The sequence below is a fragment of the Anopheles coluzzii genome, chromosome 3 (genome assembly GCF_943734685.1).
Source record: "Anopheles coluzzii chromosome 3, AcolN3, whole genome shotgun sequence".
NCBI classification, from domain to species: domain Eukaryota; kingdom Metazoa; phylum Arthropoda; class Insecta; order Diptera; family Culicidae; genus Anopheles; species Anopheles coluzzii.
Genome location: NC_064671.1, coordinates 3250535 through 3266987, shown reverse-complemented (window position 1 = coordinate 3266987; position 16453 = coordinate 3250535). Strand labels below are relative to the sequence as shown.

At 39.0% G+C, this 16453-nt stretch overlaps 6 protein-coding genes and 1 long non-coding RNA gene across 8 annotated transcripts; 5 read left to right on the top strand and 2 right to left on the bottom strand.

Annotated features, from left to right (window-relative positions):
- Window positions 1-239: 239 nt before the first annotated feature.
- LOC120955975 (uncharacterized) lies at window positions 240-1825 on the top strand. Its single transcript, XM_040377275.2, has one exon. The coding sequence runs from the start codon at window positions 316-318 to the stop codon at window positions 1732-1734; it is 1419 nt and encodes a 472-aa protein (XP_040233209.2). The 5' UTR covers window positions 240-315; the 3' UTR covers window positions 1735-1825.
- On the bottom strand, window positions 1785-3909 carry LOC120955976 (uncharacterized). Its single transcript, XM_040377276.2, has 3 exons — window positions 3408-3909; window positions 2903-3337; window positions 1785-2833 (listed from the first exon to the last, which is right to left on the bottom strand). Exons 1-3 carry the CDS (start codon window positions 3561-3563, stop codon window positions 2171-2173), a joined length of 1254 nt encoding a protein of 417 aa, XP_040233210.2. The 5' UTR covers window positions 3564-3909; the 3' UTR covers window positions 1785-2170.
- A 473-nt stretch (window positions 3910-4382) lies between these two features.
- On the top strand, window positions 4383-6561 carry LOC120960006 (uncharacterized). Its single transcript, XM_040383857.2, has 2 exons — window positions 4383-5844; window positions 5939-6561. Exons 1-2 carry the CDS (start codon window positions 4941-4943, stop codon window positions 6391-6393), a joined length of 1359 nt encoding a protein of 452 aa, XP_040239791.2. The 5' UTR covers window positions 4383-4940; the 3' UTR covers window positions 6394-6561.
- Window positions 6562-6830: 269 nt separating this feature from the next.
- On the top strand, window positions 6831-9129 carry LOC120955559 (zinc finger protein OZF-like). Its single transcript, XM_049609370.1, has one exon. The coding sequence runs from the start codon at window positions 7554-7556 to the stop codon at window positions 9003-9005; it is 1452 nt and encodes a 483-aa protein (XP_049465327.1). The 5' UTR covers window positions 6831-7553; the 3' UTR covers window positions 9006-9129.
- Window positions 9130-9223: 94 nt separating this feature from the next.
- On the top strand, window positions 9224-11998 carry LOC125907415 (uncharacterized). 2 transcript variants are annotated; one of them, XM_049609369.1, is made up of 3 exons: window positions 9224-10334; window positions 10446-10547; window positions 11213-11998. In XM_049609369.1, the coding sequence occupies exons 1-3, from the start codon at window positions 9443-9445 to the stop codon at window positions 11683-11685; spliced, it is 1467 nt and encodes a 488-aa protein (XP_049465326.1). In that variant the 5' UTR covers window positions 9224-9442; the 3' UTR covers window positions 11686-11998. The 2 variants fall into 2 exon arrangements, with proteins under 2 accessions (XP_049465326.1, XP_049465325.1); XM_049609368.1 differs by having other exon boundaries at window positions 10446-11328.
- Window positions 11932-14933, top strand: LOC120955560 (sodium channel protein Nach). Its single transcript, XM_040376546.2, has 5 exons — window positions 11932-12045; window positions 12126-12320; window positions 12392-13050; window positions 13124-13399; window positions 13483-14933. Exons 1-5 carry the CDS (start codon window positions 11951-11953, stop codon window positions 13623-13625), a joined length of 1368 nt encoding a protein of 455 aa, XP_040232480.2. The 5' UTR covers window positions 11932-11950; the 3' UTR covers window positions 13626-14933.
- Window positions 14778-16424, bottom strand: LOC120955561 (uncharacterized). Its single transcript, XR_005751792.2, has 2 exons — window positions 15629-16424; window positions 14778-15539 (listed from the first exon to the last, which is right to left on the bottom strand). It is a non-coding gene; the product is annotated as an uncharacterized LOC120955561 (long non-coding RNA).
- Between the last annotated feature and the right edge of the window lie 29 nt (window positions 16425-16453).

Below are 16453 nucleotides of genomic sequence, written 5' to 3'. Positions count from 1 at the left end.
TTACAATCTGACGATAAACGTTATCACATATTTGCGCCGTTGATTTGATCACGCTAAAATGATTCCTTTCATGCAGAGGCCTTCAATTATTGAGTTAAAATTTCTTTTTTTTTATACAAATGCAATGCAAAGTTAAGTAATCTAGACTTTAAAAGCTGCTTCTTTACTAAATCTTATATTGCTTGTAATTTTGTTTTGAATGTAAAACGTTTCCATTCTTCCTTCACCTTGTCGCTATTGCCCTTATCTGTTCCGCCTGGACGACTGGAGGCTTCTATACGCACACATAGTACGCAACAACACAAATACATTGAAATGTTGCTAGGTGACGTAAGGGCTCCAGCTTCACCGATAGGAAGAGGGAGCTTGTTGATGGAGTTGATGGTCTGCGATGATTGGCTTTCAGTTCGAAAGTGTATCTGTATCAGTATGGTCGGAGAAAGTGAATTACGTCTGGAATCTGAGAAATTGTGCTTTTCGCAAGATGATTTAAGCGTAATTTGGAACAATTACTGGTCGTTTGAAAGCAACAAAGAAGCACAAGCCGAACATGTGTTCCCAGTTGCTAAAGTTACGGCCCAGCTACGACAATTCACAACAAATCGGGCCGGATATCTTGGAGACCATTTCATACTCGAATTGTCAACTGAACAATGCGACACTCGTTTAGCATTGTTTTTAAAAGCTGCACCATCGTCTATACCGGCCCTTACTCACTACCTGCAAGCAATAGGCACATCTCGCAAGGAATCAAGAGTGTATGGCGAACTGTTTCCGAAGCTCAGAATCTATTCGCGCTTTGCACCGAATTGTTACTTTTCTGATGCAGGCAAGGGTACTGTGCTGGTACTGGAAAACTTAAAAACACAAGGATTCGAAAGTATTCCCAGTGACGCTACAAGAACGTTTGATGAAGAGCATATAAAGTGCGCACTTGCTGCCCTGGCAAGATTCCATTCGGCAACAATTCTGTTGGAAAAAGAGACGGGAACAAGTGTACCGCTGCAATTTCCGGGGTTGTTGGAAGAAAATGCTTGGATTAGAAGGGATAATAATCCAAGAATAGAGGAACTCAACGTTGCCGTCGATATTTTGCTCGCATTTGTGCGAATCATCGAAAATGACAACCCACGGTTGATAACGATACTGCAAAAACTACCCTCGTTTGTAATGCAGATCTACGAGCTTGTTAAGCCTTCTAGCAAGTTTAAAAACGTTGCATGCCATGGTGACCTCTGGGCTAGCAATATGATGTTTCGCTATCAAAATAATGAACCAACCCGAACGCCACTAGAGTGCCTGTTAGTTGACTTCCAGTTTATGCGTTATGCGCCACCAGCGTACGATGTAAACATGCTAATCACGCTCAATAGCACTGGGGAATTTCGGCGGCAGCATTATGTTAAGCTAACACACTTCTACTATCAATGCTTAAAGGCAGAACTGAAAACGCATTCAAAACTGTGTGCAAACCCCGAGACGTTATACCCACAGGAAACGTTCTTAGCGTCTTGTGAGGTGTACAAAACATCTGGACTGATTGAAAACTTCCTAATGAATCATGTTACACTATTGCCACGTAGCTACATCGATGATATATTTTCTTCCCCCGAGTGTTTTGAACGGTTTAGCGGAGCGGAAAAGATTAAACTGTGTTTGGAAGTGTTCCAGAATAATGTGAATTATCGCGAAAGAATGACGGGAATTATAAAAGATATTGTAGAAGTTTTGTGAAAATCAGCAATCATTCCAGTTCAGCAGTTGATGAACGCTCGATAATATCATAGCTTATGTTACAATAACCTTTATTATGTATTAAGAACAACCGTGTTGCGATGTAATTATTGTTTACATAGTATCCGAAACGCTCATAGCGGATGAATATATAGAAATAATATAAATGTATACTATTACTATAAGCTTTAAATGATTGTCACCTGGCCGATCAAAGCGTTTACTAAATATCCATTTTTTCGTATAATTTGACTTGATATTTTTTATTTTTCTTTTGTTTCATTCTTGTTTTTAGCAATTTTATTGCTTAAAATATTGCTCATTTCCCGCTTGTACACATTTTTTTAAACATTAAACTTTGTTTAATTTTGTTTTTTTTTGTGATCAACTACAGCGCCCACATAGTATGAAGTGAATCTGAATTATTATTATAGAGCTATTTAAAATCAAACAAGTATTCTAACAGCTCGGTAACAATGTCATCTAACCGATCATGAAAGAAACTATCACTGTCATAATACTTCAAGATAAAATCGTCTCGATTCTCCATCGACATTCTTGTATATGTTTCAGGGTCTTCTTGGTGCAATTGAGCCAACATACCTTTGGGAAAGTTCACAAATCCGTGCAGTACGCCCGTCCAAACGAGACCAAGAAGCCGATAATGATCAAGGCTTTTTTCGAATTGTTCTCTTGAGAGAATAGATGGCCCATTCAGGCCTAGAATTGCTAATTTGTTTTGTAATGAATTGTAATAATACTCAACGTACCGGTCAGCGTACTGTGACCGATGTTCGGCATTAGTTAAAAGATATAAAGCGCATACAAAATCCACACATGGTGGCAAATATCGCGCCAACTGAAAATCGATCAGTAAGCAGTCGGTCGGTTTTTTGCACAAATCGTCTGTTTGATCGTACTTGAACATGATATTGTTGATCCATAGGTCACGATGAACTACGACCGAACGAAATTCTTCCGTATCTTCGGCAAGTGTATAAATTCGTTCCAAACAGCTCCACAACTGATTTTCAATGATTGATTTTTTTCGTGGATCATGTGAGTAACGATTTCTCTCTGAAGCGATCTTTTGAATTCCCTGAAAGGAAGAAACAAACAAACAGTTACATATTTTGAAACACAATAATGCACTGTAAGTTGAGATTACCTTTAATCCAGCCACAAACCATCCGCTTGTTGAAGTGAATGTGGTTTCAAACAAAACATCTTCATTATAGATAGCTCCAATCGATTTTCCGCCCAGTTGGTTAATCTCAAAATGGATAGAAGAGGCATGCATTTGGGCTAAACGGTCGAACACTGCTTTCATGTGTTGTTCATTCAGCGTTGTTTGGAATGAAGTTGTTTGATATCCTGTACTTGTAAGATCTTCCATTACAAGCATGTTGCTTCGTGCAACAAAACAATCAGGAGCCCACTTGGTCACTTTCTTCGGATCTCTTTCATACTTATTGAAAAGAAGACTGTATAATTCAGCTTCCTTACGAAATATGCCCCAACTTTCCACCGCTTCCGTCAATACTGCGTCGTGGTATGGAAGCGATTTCATGAAATATTTGCCCGCCTTTATATCTCCTTCCAGCTATTTAAAATTATGAAACAATTAGGTTAGCAAAAAGGATCTACGTGCGTTAAAAAAGTATGTGTCTTACCGTTTCATACGTGATGTTTAAATAATAATACTCTCCTAAATATCCCGGTTGGCCTGAAATATGTTCCATTTCAAACTTGATCACTTTAAAAAAGTCGCCACATGTCTTAAAATCACTCTTGATAATCATACTACAATCAGCAATGGAAAAATCCATTTTCTTTAGAGGAACGAGCTTGATCAGAAGATTTAAGAATCTTTTTCCTTGGCAATGTCACGATCAAGACTGAAATCCATTGAGAATGTTCGCTAGCATCTCCTGCTAGCGATCTTTATTTGCTTAACTCAATTATCTCAATTACCAAGACATCAGTTCGTACTCTGCTTTGAACCAAATGATAAAAAGAACATATAGTGAGTATCCACAGCGTCTGGTATTATCTGTGACTGTGCCAACCGTATCCTGTTATGATAACATGCGTATTTTATGGTTAACTATTTGCTTTAGCATTTAGCTCTGTTCCTCAAATAGCCCTAAGCAGCACGAAAACTTTACTAAAAAAACATGTACAATACTGGAGCTTGTTTTTATTTCTTCTATGAACTATGAACTAACCGGTTATGTTCAAGTGTTAGAATTACGAATTAAGTCTTAAAGTTATACTTTAATATTAACCCCAGATATAATGATAATTTCATGTATAAGTAAAGGGATTGACTTTTCAAATAACTTTTAGCCACTATATTCATTATGTTATTTTGAACGAAAATTTTGCAAAACTAGTAATTTATAGAATGATTTTTAAAATTTGATACAATTGTAAAATATTTTGTATTTGATAATGGATACATCAAAATCAGTACAAAACGTGCTGAACAGTAGAAAGCCGTGCATCTCCAAATCAATGTAGAAGAGGTACCGCGTATCTTAGGGACTACCTGTATTTGAGACACGGATTTTCCCGAAATAACCTGTCAACAAACCCTGCAATACGCCTTGTAAATAATTTGTTACGTGGGAAACAAAACAGCAGAATCAGCTGATAGGGCTTTATAGCAGCTGTCAAAAGTATTTCTCAGAAAGACAAAATATTTGATATCAGCAATCAAGTTGGAACTCGTGTGTTGTATTTTCATTATGTTTCCAAAAAACTAGCAAAGTCTGTGATTCAAAAAGTTAGAATTATTAACTAACTAGAAATATTGAACACTGTTAAAGTGTCGGCACGCACAGTTCGTGCAACAGGGCTTACATATTACACACATCGTTATCGGCGGCCACCGCAGTAAACTGAAGTGCATTCTTTAGGTGCATGGTGCAGCAGGTGCAGGCACGATTAATCCATGGTTGAACCACTTGCCACCACTCAAATTTGTGTGTTAGTGTACAACGAGATACGCGTGATATTTCAAGCACTGGAACGGTTGAAAGTTTTCCCCGTGATTCAGCAAGTTCGTGGACTTGATTACGTCACAGAGCGAGAAAGAACGCTTTGGTTCAGGCCAATGAGGGAGTCCGCACGAGTGATTTGTTAATTCGTGTCCAACGTACGTGAAGTACAGTTTCAAGCGTAGATTCCATACTGGCAATTACATGGAGATAATGGATGCCCCCACGGTGCAAATCATCACTAACGAGGACGTGCAGTTGGTTGTGGAAAGGAGTAAACGGGCATCTTCAAAAGTGAAATCTTACCGTTTTAAACGAATAAGCGAAGAACCTATCGGATATTTGGCAGATCATCTTATTCTATCCGTTGAGCTAGAGGAAAGTCCTGCGCAAAAGGATACAGGACAACAAGATGATGACACTTCCGCCTCTTCAACGAGCAGGACTCAAAATGTTTCGTTCTTCATCAAGATGTTACCGGAAACAAACCTTAAGCTGGCAGAGTATATAACAGAGATGAGCTGCTTCGATAAAGAAATATTCATATACAGTAAGCTAATTCCCGAGCTAGCTGATAGTTGTCAGGGCATTGGAGACGTTGTAGCTAACACCTATCTAACGAAACAAGGAAAAGTGATCGTTTTTGATGATCTAAAACAGCAAGGCTACGGTATGATTGATGGAGGAACAAGTTTATTGAACCAAGCTCACATAGAAATGGCTCTAAAAACGATTGCAAAATTGCACGCGATGTCGTTGATATACGAAGAACGAACCAAAACAACGTTACTTGATTTATCAGTAAATCTGTCTGGGAAAAGCACATGTATGCTGGAGGAAAACGTGTATATAAATAGTGAATCGTACGTGCGTACCACAAATCTAGAAAACTGCATCCAGGTTATGTGTGAAGTTGCCAAACGAATTGATAAATACAAAAATTCGGAGCAATTGGAATACATCCTTAAAAGTATTCCGTTGACAGTGCGCCGTATTTATGATTTGGCGAAACCATCAAACGTGTTCCGGAACGTCTTAAACCATGGAGATTTATGGTGTAATAATATTTTATTTAAATATGACACAAAACTCAATGGTGCAAATAAAGGTAAATATTGAGTAATGATGGAATTCTTTAAAAAAAATAGCTCAATATAATTCGATTTTCTAATTCAATGCATACACTTATTTATCCTTTGCAGCACATCCTGTTGATGCAAAATTGGTGGACTTTCAGTTTTCACGCATCGCACCACCAGCATATGATGTGATGGCGCTCATTATGATATCAACGTTAAGCGAATTTAGAGATCCCCTGTTAGAACAATGGAAGCATCTGTACTATGATAGCTTGTCATCCTACGTAGCGGTAAATGGGTTGGATTTGGAAGTCATTCTGCCGAGATCAATTTTCCTAGAATCCTGCACACACTATCATCTAGCCGGATTAATTGAAAGCTGTATGTACTTCCACTGGCCACCGGAACCGGATTGCTACGAACGTGACGATACTGTGGAGGATGATTTTGATTGTCAAACAAATACCGCCGTGTTTGTAAGGGCCAGTATACGAGGGTTTGAAAAGTATGAATCGTATCGCACACGTATAAGTGATATGATTACGCAAATTGTTGACAAATATGTGTTAGAACAATAAGATGTTTTGTTCCCTTCCGTTATCGTTAAAAATGGTTAATTTACATCAATGCTGCTGCATGAGTTCGATCAATCAATTGTTTTGTATGCTTAGAATAGAGCTCTATAGTGCGAGTTGAAAATAAAGTAATAATCGGTTGGCAGGTATGCATAGAAATAATGATAAAAACTTTTTGGTTCTCTTTGATAAATACAATACTGATAATGTGTATCAAAAATTTAGCAAAAGAATAATGTAAACAATGATAATTCATAGTGCAATGAGTATAAGCGGTTGACAATAATGCACCTCATTTTATCGGACTTCTTAATTAAAGTGGTAAATGAAAAATCAGTAAACAGTCCTTGGATTCATTTGGATTTTACTGAAATCCTATAAAACCGAGAGAAATAATTGTGGAAATTGCTCTCTTTTATGAAATAGTTACCTTGACTATTAATTAAGGAATGCAAGATATCATCTAGTGTATCAATGATAATGATACATTATTCACAATAAGGGATTATTTAATTTGTTGCATTCAAAATTGAAATTTAGCCAATGTTTGGAAAACAAAAACGGCGATCGAGTTTTAAACGTGACAGTGTAAACAGTGCTTCTTTGTTTTGCAGAAACTGACATTTAATGTACAGTCTGCTCCCGAATTACGCGGTTTGTGCGTTGCCGAGGAAACCTCGTAACTTGAATATTAGCGTAAGTCGAATTTCGCGGTTTTCGGCCAAAACACAGTTAATAATTCGGTAATTTTTATTGAATTTAGTACTTTTATACACTTTATCACTTCTTCAATACGATTCGTGCCGAACTTTCTGATACTTTTAGCTATTAAGTCGATTAAATTTAGCAATACGGCCTTTTTGGACCGCTACTCCTGAATAAAAAAAAATAAGTCGATTAAGTTTATTAATAAAAATGCAATTTATACTGCATTTGACAATTCTCAATTATTCTTCAATTATATTGATTTGACATTTGATTTGTCAAATTTAGAAAACCTCGTATCTCCGAATCCGCGTAACTCGGGAACAGACTGTAATGTTGTAAGGTAATGTAATGTAAATAAACATACTAACACACGGCATCCGAACCAGAAAAGATTCTACAGAAGTTACAGAATTCTGGTGAAAGTAAATAACTATCCTACATGCTGTTACCCAGCAATGGAAATAATTTGCTTGTGCTGTTTAGCCGAAACAACCCCTACGTACAAAATTACAACAAGATGTGAATTTAGAGGGGACGAAAGCTGTGAAAATAATCAGCCTGTTAAAACCATGGAGTTGGGCGAACTTTACACACAATTTACACAGCTTCCTGCAACGTTAGAAATACCATCAAGAGCGAACCAATTAATGTGTGACAACATTTGTTCGCGATGTGTTGGAATGCTTAAGGAATTCTACATATTTCGGATGACAGCACTAAAAACCCGTGAAGAACTGCAGACGAAAGCAAACATTGCCAAAATTATAAGTAATTTAGAGCTTAATATCGACGAAGCAGTTGGAGCAGCTGACTATCCCAAAGAAGATTATGCACAAACCGTGCCGAAAATCGAGCACTGTGAAAGTCCGTCTAATAATGGCGATGGAATGTTTGGTTGTAGCATTTGCTCGAAAAGATTTAAGCAACGCAAGCTGTTGAAAAGGCACGCCGAGATTCATTCAGCGCAAAAAAACTACCATTGCCAGTACTGCGAAATGTCGTTTGCAGCAAAGGTGTCCTGCTATAATCATGAGCTCAGAGTACACAGGAAGCTGTTAAAACCGAACGAAGAAAAAAAGAATGCTAAAAGGGAAAATTCGCTATCTTCTGTTAGCAAAAGAAAACTCACCAAACTTGACCCGCATAAAAAATCGAAACACCACGAAGAATCAAAACCGCTTATCCAACAACAAAAGTTCCAGTGTGAACTCTGTGGCAACAGATTTACTAGGAAATCTTCCTTGAAAGATCATAAGCTGATACTGCACGCTGGTGTGAAGCAACACTGTTGTCAGATATGTAATCGTACATTCGGCAGGGAAGATTCATTAAACACGCATATGGCATTGCATGTGGGGAAAAAATTTCGCTGCAAACTGTGTAGCAAATCGTTCGCAAAAGGCAACTTTTTGCGAAAACATCTCGAGGAACATGAGATGCCTGATAGCAAACGAAAGTATGCCTGCACAGTTTGCTCCAAAAAGTTCACCACAGTGAGTCATCTGAATGACCACGTGCTAATTCATAGCGACAAAAAGCCACACAAATGTAGCGATTGTGGTAGAAGTTTTCGTCAAAAGCAGCAGCTTAAAGTACATGCTTATCAACACGTAGGCAAACCTTTTCGATGTGCGTATTGTAATTTGGCTTACACATCGCGATCTCGGCTTCAAACGCACGTGAATAAACACCATTCAAATGAAGAAGTACAATCTGGTAATAAAATAGCTACTGCAGTAGACACTGGCAATTTGCTGCAACCTGATTTCGGAGATAAAGCAGTAAACGAGGAAATATTGAATGAAATATGCTATCAAATCAATTCCAATCCCATCATTTTGGAAAACATTGAAGCTGGTGGTGTTAACCTCATCTGCAACGAAAATATTGTCTTTTTGAACGAATAAATTATGCTTAGCAATGTAAGATGATATGGGGTTTGTTGAAAAACAATACAGCCATTTGCCTGTGTTTGCTGGTCCAAAATACGGAGGATAAAACATACAATAAAAACAAAGCAAAGTACAATAATACGAGCGTTTTTTTTATCTCGTTTTAAAAATAGTTTGACTAACCCACAAGGAAGGTTTTCTGTACGAGTTTTTACGAAGAGAGTACCGTATGATTAGTTGCTGTTGATATGCTTAAGATGCCTGGATCTACTGCATAGATCTAGTTAATACGTATGTAAAATTCACGCGATTTGTGTGGGGTACTGTATTTGTTTTGCTTATCTCTTATATCTCTGTTGTGTTTCAAACACCGTACGTGCCCTATAAAAGAATAGCTGTAAGGCTATGCAGAACATCATTTTAAGTGATTTGTGTTAAGAGAAACCGGTACGATGGACCCACAAACGATAGGATTAGTTGAGAGTGATATAGCTGAATCGGTGAAGTGTTACATTCAGGACAAACGAAATCGAGTAAATGGAAAATTTAGACTTGTTTCTTACCAAGTGAGACGGCTGAGTGAAGAACCGGTCGGTTATTTGGGCGATCACTATTTGTTGGATGTAAATTTGCGCGAAAAAATGGTCCACTATTCACCGGAAGAGGAAGAAAAATACGCAGAAGAAGAGTATATTAGCTTCTTCGTGAAAGTTATCCCTGATAACGTACCAAAGCTAGCCGATTACATCAAGGAAATGGGTTGCTTTCGGAAGGAAATATTGCTATACAAGCACGTTATTCCGCGGCTCCAGGACGTTATGATTGGCACACGGCCATTTGTTTCTACCGCATACTTCACAAAGGGTGATAGAATGATTGTGTTTGAAAATTTGACTTCGGAAGGCTACAGCATAGTGGAGCACACAAAACATCTGCTTGACTTCGAACATCTGAAAGTGGCGCTGCAGGCCGTTGCTAAGCTACATGCATCGTCTCTCATTCTGGAAGAACGTTCAAAAACGCCAATTCCGAAGCTTTTTGTTGGCTATTTGAACGAGAACGCATACGTAGATGATGATGACCATGTACGCAAGATAAACCTGGAGAATGCGATACAAGTGCTGTGTGAGATGATCAAGCGAATTGAGAAATACGCCAGCTCAGAGAAATTAGATGAAATATTGCTTAAAGTGCCCGATGTAATACGCAAGATATATGACTTTTCCAAGCCGTCGACAGTCTTCCGCAACGTGTTAAATCATGGTGATCTGTGGTGTAACAACGTAATGTTTCGATACGAAATGATACCAACGAGCGTGGACAGTAGTTGCATCAATACTGAAGGTAGGAAGGAAAGGGTGAGATAATTTACAGCGCGCGCTACTGTGTAAACCTGTTACCGACCATTCTAAATTACCACATTTTGTTTGCTTTTTCATTATATCGCATGATAAGGGCACCTACCTGAAGGACGCAAAGTGACATCGGACCGTGAGGATCAAGCCGAAACCGGAAAAGACGCAGACGTTTCAAACAGCGCTCTGTTCGTCAGCAACGGTGAGCGCCGTGGCAGGAAGCGTTCGTCTATTAAAAAACCAAATCCTTGCGAAGTGTTAAATTTGGGCAACTGGTCCGCACCGGGAGCTTCTCGTCCTTCGAGTTGCATACTGATCGACTTCCAAATTGCGCGCTACGCACCGCCAGCGTACGATATTTTCTCGTTTCTCACATCGACGACGACGCGGGAATTTCGGAAACAGTACCTTGAAGAGCTGCTAGATATCTACTATGAAGCATTGCAATGTGAACTAGATTGGTTTCATCGGGATGTGCGGGAAGTGTTTTTGGACGGCTTTCAATCATATCGGCACTCCTGCGATCAGTATCAACTCGCTGGACTCATCGACAGCATCCTTTATCGGCACGTTACGATGCTACCGATGGAGCTGGTGGCTCGATGTCGCGAAGAGCACCGATTACCGGGCACAGTAGGCAGCCAATCCGAGAACGTGAAAAGGGACATCTGTCTAGAAGCCTGGTCACAGTACGAAGAATACCGAACATTCATGACGGACCTGCTGTCGGATTTGGTTGATCAATACATTCTGCAAGTCGGATAGCGCGTGCATCGTGCTAACGTGCCAAAATAATACTCAATTTAAACGCTATTATTATTTGTGGTTTCTGCCGACTATTTTAATGTTAGTATCTATATATTTTAGCAAACCACGAATCCAGGAGGCGTATTCCAGTAGAGGCGAAACTTGTTGACTTCCAGTTGGCCCGATTTGCTCCTCCTGTCTTGGATGTTTGGACGCTTATTATGCTTTGCAGTACGCGCGCGTTTCGACAGCAACATTTAACAGCTTTGTTGGATTCTTATTATCAAACTTTAGGTGATCTTTTACTATCGAATAGCAATATGAATATTGAACCGATAATATCACGCAACGAATATAGTGCCTCGTGTGACTGTTTTGCATTGGCTGGACTTATCGAGTCTTTGCTCTTCAGCCATCTTACACTGCTACCGAAGCAAGCAGCCAAAGATATGTTAAATTGTTCGGAAAATTTTGATAATTTCTTACGTGGCAATGGAAAACTCCACATCTGCTTACGATACTTCGAGCAAGACACCAACTATCGGAATAGAATGACCGAAATGCTGGAAGAATTGGTTGAATCTTTGAAGTAGTGTTTAAAATAACCAAGTGAACCAATCGATACATCGTGATGCTATCGCTACATGCAACAATCAATAAATCACGATATCATCTTACTTGACTGCAATCTATACAATAGTTGCGTGTGGCTCAGGTGAGAGAGATACTGATCAGGATAATTAGACTATGTGTGTGTGTGTGTGTGTGTGACTTTCGGTAGTAGCTTTATGAATAGTGGAAAAATGCGTTAGTTCTAAGGTTGTTCATGTTCGAGTTAGTTCTCACGTAGCACCAAATATGCGATTCACTGAAATTGTAAAAGAATATTTAATTAATTCCACTTTCCATGGTGTGAAATTTATTGCAGATGATTCATATCACGTAACAGAACGGTACTACTACCTGCTGCATGTCTTAAATGTGATCGTACACTATAATGATGCATTACGTATACACTACTTTTTCGTTAAAGCATATTTTGGATAGTGTGTGTTATCATTTCCTGGGTTGGTTCTGCCTTTCTCATCGATGCCTCACTCGAAGCTTTTCAAACCAGTGCCATATCATTCGTGGTAGAAACGAGCTACCGCGATTGGAACACTCGTTTTCCCTCGATTGTCGTGTGTGAGATGCGAAACATGGAACGAATCCAAGCCATCGCTGATAGGTAAGCGTATGGGGGGGAGATTTATTTTATCATAATTTGTTGCCGATTTTTTGCTCCAACTTTCTCGGTAGGCTGTGGGGCGAAGATCATGATTTTGCGATGGAAGAAGTTTTAAACGAGATTGGATACTTCCGTGGCGAATCGTATCACACAGTGAATGAGTGCGCGGGAGAAGATATGGCCGAAAACTGTTTTTTCGACAACTTTACGGCATACGCTAAACTAGTGCGCAGTACATGCATGGAGACGCTGGAGGATTGTTACTGGAATGATAAACCGTTCGACTGCTGTCGATACTTTCAACCGATGGAAACCGAACTGGGACTGTGCTATGCGGTCAATTCATTACAAACAAGTGCAAAAGTTCCGATCAAGCTGAACATGATTTCGAACAAGCATACCGGGCCGGGCAAGCTAACTATCACCGTACTTACCGAAGCTTACGTCTATACGATTGGTGAGGAAGAGGTGCCCAATTTGATTACTCCCAAATCGGACGTTCTGCTCGTCGATCATTACATCGCTTACAAGCGGCACATCTCTATCAAGGATATCGAGAATGACCCGGAAGCGAAGCAAGTGAGCGTGTCCCAGCGCAAGTGTCGCTTTCCGGACGAAAACAATCTCAACGTTCACCGGTTTTACAGCTACAGTGCGTGCTCTGTACAATGCCGAAAGGACAAGCAAATCAAAATATGCAACTGCACAAGTCATCTAATGCCCAATACAGGTAACATTATAACACTTTTCATTGCTTAATATTGGAGAATAATGCTCGTTCTCTCTCTCTCACGCTCACACAGAACCTCACTTGAAGTGCAATATGTCTGGATTGATTTGTCTCAATGAGCATTATGAAGATCTTACGATCGTTATCCCTAAATGGTCGGTTGGACGAAGAGGAGTTGTGTGTGATTGTTTGCCATCATGTACAGAGGTGGACATAGGAATTGTGCATGATTCACGCGAAAGCATATTTGATTCCGATCGTCGTTACTCGACAATCGAAATTCAGCTTTCCGCACTACCAACGGAACGCTACAAAAGAAATGTTGTACGCGGAAGGCTCGATTTAGTGGGTAAGTGTAATGCAGTTGATAACATTTGCAGGGTTTGTTTGACGTTGCTATCATTTCATCTATCTCTGTTTCGTAATCTCTAGTATCGGTTGGTGGTACTACAGGACTGTTTGTCGGGGCCAGTCTGCTATCGTTTGTGGAGATTTTCTACTACTTTACTGTACGACCTTATGGAACGAGATATATACTTAAAGTTAAACGAAATGTAGGGCCTTATAAACATTGAAACTGGTTAAACACATAAAATATCTGTTAAAAAATGAAAATACGCGTTACTTTTCGCACTTTAAAGTATTTGGAAAATCCTAAATAATAAGAACTCTAGCAAACGCATGGTATGAGTCCCGATAAGCATCACCAGTGCGCGTCACTATCTATCGGGGACAATTTTTCGCTATACCAGGTGCATCCAGGTGTCCCCACAGCCTAGGTCATCAAGCAGGGTGTCGCCCGTTATCGCCCCTTCATTCTTTAGTACGTGCCGATGAGTCCATGACAATTCCACAATCAAGATTCAAGTGAGGGCTTACTGGTATTAATTGGACGGATTGTTGGTAATGTTGGACCGGTACTCTTGCACTGAACCGAACATCGATAATGTCTGATAAGCAACCACACATGTCACCATAGCGCTTCCTATGTCACCCTCAAGTGCACGCGTACCAATTTCATTGTTATCCTGAATCGACCTCCGTGATGGCAGAAAAAAGCATGCGTTGTATCACACACCTGGTCGACCCGGTGCTACATTCCGTACTACGCGAAAGAAAATTTATAGCTCCTAGGCGGTGATTAATTGATTGGAGTTTTTTTCTGTTCCGTGATAGAGCGTGGCTTTTATCGACACATTTTGTCGGTCGCAAATCGGGGCAAAAAAACAAATAATAATGATAATTACATTTAAACCGAACAAGTGCACTCCCGTACATCTGGAATACGTCATACAGCCTTAAAGCATATCTCCCTGAGAAGATGAGTACAGTGCAGGAGTACTTGTTTCATATCTGCGCAATATAAATATTACACGATACTTCAATTTCGATTCAATGAGAAGAACCCTTGTCTTATTCTTTGTGAATTATTGCAAAACAAATTGTTCAAAACTTTAAATGTTATTTTAATATATTTTTAATTATGGTATTTTTGTAGTATAAACAACTTTACTACGGTCCAAAATGAAATTATCGCTTTTTATTTGAGTTTTATCGGAAAAATGTAACTCAATTTCTATTACTCGAGAATTATTTTTTGTATTTTACAACCATCCATGTACGAAAAGAGTGTTCGTCTCACAAATTGGACCTTATTTCGTACCAGTTGTAAAGCAGTGTAATGTGTAAACTTAAAGGATGAAATGAGCTACAAATCATTGAGAAAGTTGTTTCTTAAATGGTTATATTTCATTAATTAAAAACTGTTTTTACTTAATAAATTTCCACTTTTTGACGCTCACTCTCCTTACGTTTCCTACGATTTCGCTTAGTTTCTTTACCTGTCTTTTAATATTCCACTTTATAGTATATGTATGATAAAATAGCACACGGGAAAGACGTATGATAAAACATTAGATAAGAGATAGCTGCAATGATCTGAGTAACATCTGGTGCATTAACTTCCCTCTCACAGAAGTATTCTCTAGCCAGGAATCACTATCATGGTACTAAGTAGTAGTATTATCAACATATTATACGCAAAATATAAATGTTTTAATTTATTTTTCCTGAATACGCATCCCATAGCATATATATGGTTGTTTTCTACTATTATCGGTGTTTTTGTTTAAACTATGTTCGTAATAAATACAAGAAATGGACAATACATATTCCTACTGATCACATCACAGATGTATGCAGATGATAAAAAGAAAAATGTGTTGCTGCATTACTAATTTCATCCTGCTTCAGCTGCTTCAATATTAATCGGATCCAATCACATTCCTTGCATCGTACAGATTCCTTTGTACATAAATTGTTCTGCCTAATCAAACATCTATCAAACGCAATATTCGAAACTCTGCTACTCTTCCCCGTCTGCCTTCTTGAAGCAGGCATGTTGGCCAATTCGACTTCATGTTGAGATCTATTAATCCTTCCATATATGTTTCTCTATTGCACAATTAAGGAGCAATTCAGACCGCGATCTGTAACAAGTAATAATGCAAACATTAGTAAACTGAAACATCGAACGCTTGAACGTTAGAAAGATTGTGTTTTAAAAAAGGTTCTTTACCGTGTACTGGTACACACTCCGGCAGCTTCATTCCTATTCAAAGTTTGTTTTATGTTCTTCTTCAAATCAATGACTCTTGCATCTTGCCCGCTTGTTGTTGTACGTCTGCATCGGCTAGTGTATTTTGAAGCTCGCATATGTAATCGATAGCGTTCCGAATCACTTCAAGCTTCGACATTTTGCGATCCTTCGCCATAAAAGGTACCAAATCCTTCAGTTTTGTTAGATACACTTGTATTTCTGGATCATTTTCACACTCCCGATAGCGTTGACGTACACGACCACTTGCAATCGCGGGGACGGAGGCACCCGTAGCACAATTTGCCGAAATAGATTTCATTTTTCACGATTTCGATACGTTTGCTACCGAATTCTGCACAATGAGTGATGTTTTTCGATGGCTCACTCGTAGTGTTTCGCAACCAAATACACAGTCTCTGGCACTTAACAGCAATTAAACCTTTCGATATTAGACGCCACTTGTTCAGCACTCCCAGCGAAGCTTCAGTCAAGCTTTCTTTCGTAGGTCTGCTCTTACATGCGCGCACATACTCGGTATTTATATTCTTCTTCGCGAATACACACTGTTTGTTGACGCAGAAGCACCAGCTATTGAACCGTAGAAGAAATGGTTGATTTCTTATGTTCTATTGTTTTTTTTGCAATACTTTCACTTTCTGTAGGGTACATTTATGGTTTTCGTAGAGCAGTAAACAATAAACTTATGGAAATCGATCAAAACATGCACCAAATTCCCAATAATTTGACGTACAGTACGTGTTTGAGATACGCTTCTAATACACCCCCGAGAAATTAGTAAACATA